Source organism: Heteronotia binoei, chromosome 12 (genome assembly GCF_032191835.1).
Source record: "Heteronotia binoei isolate CCM8104 ecotype False Entrance Well chromosome 12, APGP_CSIRO_Hbin_v1, whole genome shotgun sequence".
Lineage (NCBI taxonomy): Eukaryota > Metazoa > Chordata > Lepidosauria > Squamata > Gekkonidae > Heteronotia > Heteronotia binoei.
The window spans coordinates 53877583-53886947 of record NC_083234.1 but is presented as its reverse complement, the minus strand read 5'-3'; the positions used below and the strand labels follow the sequence as shown (position 1 = coordinate 53886947).

At 46.7% G+C, this 9365-nt stretch overlaps 1 protein-coding gene across 1 annotated transcript in view; it reads left to right on the top strand.

Annotated features, from left to right (window-relative positions):
* Positions 1 to 4687: 4687 nt before the first annotated feature.
* The window catches only part of DAB2IP (DAB2 interacting protein), a 230839-nt gene continuing 226161 nt past the window's right edge, over positions 4688 to 9365 (top strand). Inside the window, exon 1 of the mRNA XM_060251744.1 lies at positions 4688 to 5117. Within this exon, the coding sequence (XP_060107727.1) occupies positions 4991 to 5117 (127 nt within the window). The 5' untranslated portion in view covers positions 4688 to 4990. The remainder of the gene's footprint in view (positions 5118 to 9365) is intronic.

The window sequence follows — 9365 nt, the reverse complement described above, 5'->3', positions numbered from 1 at the left end:
TCCAGGGTCTCAGGATGAGGTTTTTCACGCCTATTTGCCTGGACCCTTTTTTAGTGGAGATGCCAGGGATTGAACCTGGGACATTCTGCTTCCCAAGCAGATGCTCTGCCACTGAGCCACCGTATTGATACATAGACGTGTAATGGAGGTGCTTGTGCAATGGAAAAGGCCCACACAGCGCAATGGGGACTCTTGCCCCAATGTGAGAAACATGCACACATGCACTGGGCTATATTCTCCAATGGGAGAGGCACGCCCCCCCTTGCAATGGGGCTGAAAGCCATTTTTTTGAGCACGCGTTAGTCACCCAGTTGGCTGCTGTTTGGCAGGTTGCTTCGAGTAAGTGCAATTGTCTTTTCACACGTGTGAGTTCTCACACAACCTGATGGAATTCTCCTTTCCCTCCGCCCCCATCCTTGCTGCATCATGGCACTACTTGGCAGGCAATCGTGTAAATAGTTAAACCTGTCACAGATTATATAAATTTATCATAAATGCTGTGCTGATTTACTTATTTATTACATTTCGTGTTCGTCTAAGTCAGCCTTCATAGTGTTAATTGTGCCAGTTTGTTTAGATTGGAAGCATTTTTGCACAGGAACAGTTTTATGAAAACCTGATACTAACTTGTTCAGCAGGATTCAACTGCCAAACAGCCCTAGTCATTGGCTTGTGTTTGATCAACACAGTTCAACTGCTGAACGTATTTGCTGCAAAATTTGTGGCAGCCTTCCTTACCTGTAACTGGATGAATGAAGATTCTTCCCACCTCCCTTTCTCCCCTTTGTTGTCTCCCATGTGTCAAATTTTCAGCTGCACATTCATCTTAGCAGGGATCTGTCATCTTGTACTCCAAACACTCTGATGGCATTTTATTATGTTATTATTGCTGTTATCATTTATGATTCCTCTGCAAATAAGTTCTTTGCTTTTCCTGATTCAGGAGTTTTTGCCAGAAACTTGAAGGGCTGGATTCAGTTGGCATCTCTGATCTTCAGCCCCTTCTGTTGCTTTAGCAGTTAATCATTTCCATGATGTTTCCATTCTACTTTAATGAGTGGATTCTTTCTTTTAATGTCCCTTATCTGCTTCAGCAACCTCTGCGAGGTTGACCGTTTATTACCTCTTTCTGGCTTAAAAAGAAGAAAGCAAATAATTGTCCCACTCTTTAAAACACACACCCACCCTGCCCAAACAGCATTACTCCTTCTTGATCAGGCACACTCAAGTGACCACAGGCCCCTTGATCTGAATTGGGTGGCACTGCCCCATAGGCATTGCCCTATAATCAGTGCCCCTGGTAAGAGTCATCTGTTGTCCAGCTGTGCTTTTGCCTCTTTGACCTGAACTTGCTGTGTTGATTGGCCGGTTTCTGTGTCTTCTGAAAGTTACTTTCAGATTTCTTCAGTGAGGCCACAAAACCTGACATGGATTTTCAGAAGAAGAGTTGGGTTCTTTTTAGTTTCTTGGCTGCAAAACAGACTAACTGTCCCCAGACAGCTGCTGCCAGTTGGTTCACCTTTCAGAGGACTGTCTGATTGAATTATAGCAAGGTTACTGTACAATCCTGTTTCCTGGCCAGGAATTGAGCATAGAACATGTTCTCTGTCACTGAGCTATGGACCTTCCCCTAACTCTATGAAACTTTATACAAAGCTGGGCTAAAATTGGCTCCTCTGACTGGCATCAGCTCTCCACAATCACAGGCAGAGAAAGGTCTGCCCCAATGTCTGAGTTTCTTAAACTGGTGATACTGGGGCTTGAACCTGGGACCTTTTACAAGCAAGACAACACACCACCACCAAACCACTTTATTTGAATATAGGTGCCAACTTGTTTGCAAAGGCTTTGGTAGTTACTGCTTTGGTTGTGTGGCTGTTTGCTTCTATTTGTTTTACTTGTTTAAATAGACTTAGATTTTGAGATGGTGAATGTTGACTTCTTCTGTAATTTAGGGTTGCTAGCTGCAGGTTGGGAATTACCTGGAGAATTTGGGTGTGGAGCCCAAGGAGGGTGCGGTTTGGGGAGAGGAACTTGAGTGCCATAGAGTCCACCTTCCAAAGCAGCCATTTTCTTCAAGTGATCTCTGTCTCCTGGAGATCAGTTGCCATCACAGGAGATTTTTCCAGCCACCACATGGAGGCTGCCAACTCTGAATTGTAACTTCATGTTTTAGCAGGTACGCTATTTTTGGAAAACTGGTAAATATTTAAAATAAACAGCACTCTGGGTAGGCTGCCATCTTCTTTTACTGGTTTTGCTACTTTAGTTTCAATGGCAGGGTGGATGTTTAGCAAGTGGACCTCCTAATGGACTTATAAGGACCAGTGGTGGACCTCCTGATGGCACCTCCTGATGGCACTTGACAACCAGTTTGGTGTAGCGATTAAGTGCACAGACTTTTATCTGGAAGAACCTGGTTTGATTCCCCACTCCTCCACATGCACCCGATGATGTGACCTTGGGCCAGCCACAAGTTCTCTCAAAGCTGTTCTGCTCAAGGGTAGTTTCTGTCAGAGCTCTCTCAGCTCCACCTACCTCACAGGGTGTCCATAGTGGGGAGGGGAAGGGAAAGGAGATTGTAAGCCACTTTGAGGCTCTTTCAGGTAGTAAAGGGTGGGGTATAAATCCAATCCTCTTCTCTTCACCTGGGTTTTGGCCACTATGTGACAAAGAGTGATGGACTGGATGGGCCACTGGCCTGATCCAACATGGCTTCTCTTATGTTCTTAAGTGCAAGCCCTCCCCCAGCAGCTATTTTCATACCATCTGTTATGTCTCTACGTGCCAGACTGTTGTTAAAGGCACAGGAGCTGGGTCACTTGAAAGGAATGGCAACCCTGATAAACATCTGCCCATTTATTGGCATCTTCAACTCCCCTGCACCACTAAGAACACAGTTACGAATGCCACTAATGAAGAATAAAGCTATTTTAAAACCAGAAGTATTTTCTAGTTGTATGCATTTCAAACAAAGTCAGCCAAGCCAAACATGAAAATCATCTGTAAAAATGGCATGTCCTTAAGAATAAGCCCTGAGACTCCCAGTTTAGCAGGAGGGGAGAATCCGTAGCATTGCATTGTTGCCTGAAAGGTAGGTTTGGTCGGGAAAAAAACCTCTAGGATTAGAAAGGCAGTCAATTTCAAGCAGTTATTGACCTGAATCTAGTGACTTTTCGGGCTCCAGAGAATTTCTTTAAAATTCACTTGCTTGTCAATTTTGTATTGGCCAATAATAACCTTGAGAGGGGTGTCTGTCTCGGCATGTTTCTGAATTAAAATTACTTGCATCTAGCACTAAAAGATATCTTGTCGGTGGGTAGGCATCCTCCTTGCAACTGCAGGGCCCTGCTAATTTCACCCCTTGTACTTGACTCAGGGATGGGACTTGCTTTCTAGGCAAGGCTGACACTTCTGAGAGTCCCCCTGGACCTGTGAGCTGCTTCAGGGAATCCAGGTGCATCTTCCTGTCTTTCCCTTGGGGCCGGGGATGTTGTTGTCCCTATGTTTGGCAGAGGGAGGGGCGTTGATACTGCTCCAGGCCTACCCACACTAAGGGGCACATAGTATTGGACATCTACCTTGCGGTGGTGGAATTTTGAGGGCATGCTTGATGATGTGGAAATCCTTCTATGGAGAGGTGACTTTGACTTTCTGCTGTGCCCCACTGGTGCTTAGAAGTCTGTTCTCCATCACAGGGGGTTGGACATGTGACTGTGGAATGATTACTCTCCCCTCTACAGAAGCCCTCCCTTCTGACCTGTTTGCAACCCTGTTGAGCTTGGCACTGGTGGGATTCGAATCATGATTAGAGCATTATTTTGCTACAACGCTTTCCATGAGAAGCAATACTTGAGTGTAGCAGGCATGTTTTTATGCCTAGCACATTGTGATATCATTGTTTTTAAGAAGAACTCTTTGCAAGCTATCTGTCAAACTGTTGCTCAGGGAAGAGCACTTTCCCCTCTTCTAGAAGCTCCTGTGCTTTTGCTAGCTGCAGGATGGGAAGAAATTCAACAAGCACTGCTGTTGTCCCTCCATCCTGATCTCCATAATGGGGAAGCACTTCACTCCTGCACTTCTGCCTCTTACTTCCCTGTTAAAGGCACAAGGGGCCTGTCAAAAGAAAGCTGGCAGCTCACAACTATAGCTGTGAGTAACTGGGAAGAAGCACTCCTTTGGGCATCTAGTAGTAGTCCAATGCAGGATTCTGGGTCTCATCTGGCATGGCTGGTTTTGCGTTTATATCCAGAGAGATATAAGACTTTGAAGGTCTATCAGTACAGGAAAATCGAAAACATTATGCTAGATTTCTGGGAAAGGTCTTTTGAGTGGAGACATATCACAGCAGTCCAGAAAGATGTGCTTGTTCTTGAAATTGACATAAATCCTCAAGCAGGACCAAAGTGCCTCCCAGGTTTATTTGGGGAGACCTTCAGGGACTGCTTGGGGCAGGGTCCGGGCTGGGGGAATCCAGCAAACTGTGTCCTTTGGAGAGGGCCAAAAGATGGGGCCCCGTTGTGGCAGCAACTTGCTTCTTCAAAGAAGGGCAGGGCTATGCGGGGTGGGGGTTGGGGGTCGGCAGCAGCTAACAGCTGGACTTCATCAGGAGACCCGGGAATTAATCCACTCCAGGATTTCCTCCCGTCTTAACTTGTGCACGTTTCCAACTCCTGTTTCCTTTTTCAGAGTCCAAAAAAGCTTATCTGAGGAGGGAGCGGGGAGGAATTGTGGGTTTGTGTTTATCTTTCCTGCTGAGAATTTTGGCTCTGAAGTCCTGCACAGCCTTCCCGGCTCCTATTTCTGAAACGGCACATGTCTGCGCTGGGGGGTTCCAACCTTTATCATTCTCTCCCCACCACCCCCACCCCCGTTCTCCTTCCCTCCCCAGTTTTAAAAAGTTGTGTTTTTTTCCCCTCTGCAAACTGTGAAAGTAGAAGAATCCGGGGAGGGAGCGTGTGTAAGTGAAGGAATCAAAAAAAAAAAAAAAATGTCGATAAACAGCAAGAAAACTTGTGGCAGCAGACCCTCTTATTACTACCGACTCCTCCGGAGGTCCCGACTTCAGAGGCAGCGCAGCCGATCCCGGAGTCGCAACCGGCCGCTGAGCAGCAGGGGTAATTCTCTCGCCAAACGGCTTCTGCCATGGAAACGGGTTATAAATATACATATATTTAAAAGTTATCTTTTAAAAGCTGCCGCCTCGCCTCCTAGTCCAAGGTCTGGTGTGGGAGGTGCCAAAAGGTGAGACTCCTCTGGGATCAGGCTCGACGCTCCCCGGGCAGGAACTTGGGGGTTGGCACCAAGGTGTGTGCCAAAGGGAGAGCCCGGGTAAGTGGCGGGTGGACCTGGAAGGTGCTCTAATGGGGGTTCGAGGCAGCGCACCCTGGCCCGAGATCGGGGAGCAGGTAAGAGTGGGCGGCTTCTTCTCTCTCCCCCAATCCCTGCCCACCGAAAGCCAGGGCGAAGAAACGGTGTGGTGATCTTTCCGGTGGAGGGCAGACTTGGACTTTGGCAGCTCTCTGGGGGAAGGGCATTCTTCGGAAGCGATGGGGCAGCTGCCAAGAATATGCTTTGGTGAGCCCCTGTGCCTCTGACCCAGGGCTTGCGCCGGGAACTTTACAGATCAGTTGTAGAAGTTGCAGGGAGATGTAGGAACAGACCCCGATTCTCTCAAGTCTATAGTACTTGGGGCTCTAATAGCCTATCTCATTGTTCTATGTGTGGCTTTCTTAGCTAAGGTCTTATGCACTAGAAAAAGCCAGTCCAAACAACTGGCCTCAGGAGGACTTTGATACTGAATTGCCTGAGAAGTCTGTCTGCATGTTTTGAAGAGCAATAGATGGTTACCTGTTGTGTTCTTTGGTTAGGCAAAATTGCTCTCTTGTAGCCACCTTGGTGTGGCTTGGTTCTTAACAGCGGGTTCTTGGTTAGGAATGAGGGACTGGTCTTTCTTCAGCGGCTACCTGGAATGTACCTTGAGATCCTCCCCTTGTTAGGAGGAGGCTGAAACTGGTTTCCCTGTTTGGGATAAGGTGAGAGAGCTGGATTTGATTTTGCATGCCTCCAAAGGATAGCATGAGACAGGGGCTGGGAGAGCAGAGCTGGATATGGAAGGAGAGCACTGGACTGGTGTTGGACTGGGGCTAGCAGGGTTTGTTTTTGTGCTTGTTTCCACATTCCCCACAGTGCCGGCTTAACCTATATGCTTGTAAATAAAGTGACACTGGATGGTCAAGTTTGGAGAGAGGTGCTGAAACCAGGCTGGGGTCATGCTCAAAAGTTGGGCGGGGGGGGGGCGTAATTGGACCATGCATACCAAATTTCAGTCTGATGTTTGAATGTTTAAACAGAATTATGCCATGGCGAGCGTTCCAAAGCTAATTCAGGGCTTTGAATGCTCTGACGGTAGAGCCCTGACTCCTAAAATTAAGTTAATATATATTGTAGGGGTAGGTGGGATGCTAGAATAACCCATATGAGAAGAGAATGGCTGGGAAAGATTTTGATGGGACTGAAGAACATCCCAAAGGTGCTTTACAGAAAGGGACATGATGTCAACAGTTGCCCAGTCACCCAAGTGTGACCCTTGTGCAGATTTATGCCAGTGAAACAGTTGTGCTGGGTGCTTCTGTGCATGTTTACTCCATGTTGTGGGCTCTTATGTGTGCCACTTTCCTAATCGAGAACTTGCAACCACTTGTGTTCAGTCTGCAGAAACATTGTGGATTTATTAATTAAAAGGTCAGTCATTGGTGGTGTTAAGTGTACCGGCTCCTTGTTGATTCCTTGCTCTGAATGTTGATGTAGTTCAGCTGTTTAATTATAAAAAGTTGCTGACCCCGGGCTGCTTGAAACAGATGCATGTGCCAGCAGTCTCCGCAATCTAGTATGCTGTTATGGTGATACTGGAGTAATTTCAAAGTGCTTCATGCACATTATCTTGTAATACAACAGGCTGGTAGAGATACGCTAGTGTTAATGTTCTGATATGATGGACTGGAGGCTGCAAAACATGTGACTTGCCTGAGTTAATAGCAGAGGCCAAGCTGGGGACTTGCTGGGTCTCTCAACCACTTTGCTATTTTTCGGGGAGATGAGAGCTTTTTTTTTCGTTTTTTTTTTTTTTTAGAGATGCATTTTTTCCCAATTCAAAAGCTTTGTTTTCATTTCCATTGATTTCACTGTGCGAATCATTTCAGACTATTTCAGAATCATTTAGATGACTTTGGATAAAGTTTTCAGGAATCTGTGCTCCTCGCTCAAGGGATCCACCCTGGCAAAATCCAGAAAGAGAGGAGAAAGGATTGCAGTTTGACAAACTACAGAAGTAAAAAATGCAGAAAAGCAAATGGCATTTTTCATTCATTTGTTATTACTCCCGGTCATCTTTATTTCCTTAATGAATATGCCAAATAGGGCTTGGGGAGGGAGAGGGGGGTTGTTTTTTTGTTACATTGGGAACAAATGCACAATTCCTGCCTGCTGTCTTTCAGCTACAGATAATGGTGATCATCTCACAGCACACCTTACTCCTCTCCCCATCCCCTTTCTTTTTTTGCTCTTGGGCCGGCCTTTGCAGTTCTTCTGGGCACAGCAGAAGGCAGAGTTCTGTCCTTGGCGACTGCTGCAGCAGGCTTAGCCGATGTGTTCATTTTTAAAAAAAAAATCTGCGCTTGCTCGTACGATTCATTCATTCGACTCCAGGCAGCTACTGACCCAGATGCAGTTTTAAAAATAAGATGCTCTCTGGCACTTTCTCTTCCAGGACAGGCAATGCTCGTTTTTGCCTCCAGTGCACAAATTAAAGCAAGGGGAAGGAGAAATTCAGCGTGTCCCTGTTTTCTATGCAGATCCCACTAATTCAGACCTGGGGGAGGGGGAAGGCGAGACACTGTGCAGCAGAGGTAGAAAAACGGTTAGAAGTTCATGATTGCCAACCTCAAAATTTTTGAAAGAAAGCATCAGATTTCTAGGCCCCAGCTTTTCACAGGGCTTTGGGGCAATTGTTTTAATGGCTGAGAGGTGGTACTTGGATTTTGCCAGCTCTGGTGCATAAGAGCTTATTTTATTATAAATCTGGGCTCTTTTCTGCTTTCAGACCTTCCCCCCCCCCCATCTTTTGCGTAATCCATTCTTTTCCAAGCCTTGGTAGCTGAAACACAGTGTTGTTTTCTGAACTAAAACGGGAGGCTTGGAAAGAACGGTCTGCCCTCATTGGAGGGCAGCCTCTGTGTTTTTGCATGAAATCCCTGTTCTGAGTGTAGGAAGCCAGAGCAATGACTCAGGCAGAGATGCAGCAGTCAGCCTCCTGGGAGCACAGAGAATTCTGATGTGCTTCTCCATCAGAAGTGACTGGACCAAGCATACCCAACACAGAGACTGGCAGGAGGGGTTAACTTCTTGTTTCCAGTAGAGGCCCACTAAAAGAAGGCAAGGCTGTAGCAGGGCAATACAGCTTGGCAAGACTCATCAGACACCCTCCTTGTTGAAGCTCACAGGAGCTTTAGTTTATTTCAGTGTGACTCAATAACTTCTCAGTAGCTTATGATGGGTGAAATGAAGGGGGCAGCGCCTGCAGGTCAGATTGTTCTGCTGTCAAGTTCTGGTGCTCCTTGAGAAATCACCTAGGTTCCAGCACTGGTGGGCTTGAGCAGCTCTGCTTTCTGCCGGGTCCATCCGGCCAAGGGCTCTGTCCTCTGACTGACAGCAACCCTGCAGGATCTTAGGCAGAGGGAAGCCTTTCCCAGTGCTTGGGGCCTGACCTGTAACTGGTAATGCCAAAGACTGAGCCTGGGACAGTTCTCATACAGAGCAGGTGCTCTGGCACTGAGCATTGCTTTTCCCTGTGTATGCCTACGTGCATACTCCATCGAGCAGAAATTGTGCTGCAGTGTGACTAAGCATAACTCGGGGTCATCATGAAACCCTGATGCTCAGTGAGCAAATGAAATGACCCTGCAAGCCATCTCTCCCATGACGTCATTGTTGTCTAGAAGAGCAGCCATAAGACCTTGTCGGAAAGCCCTGGATGGGTCTAGCTTCCTCTTTTGCCCTTTTTCTCTGAGTCATGTCATCTGAAAGCTTAGCGACCTTAGGAAATGAGTTCAAAATTCCCACCGCTTTCTCCCTCCAAAGTGACTCACTTCTAGTTTTAAAACGGAAACCCAAACAGAGGACTTAGGGATGGGAAGTATCAAGGGAGGGTGGTTTGGACTTGGAGTACTCGGGAATTGTTCAGGTAGAAATGTTGTCTTGGTTGAGGCTTTTTCCCTCTGTTTCTAAATTTCTTTGTGATAAATGTGGGGTTAGGTGCAGGAGTTTGAGGACTCACAAGGAAGGCACCTTACATGTGCTTCTCTTAA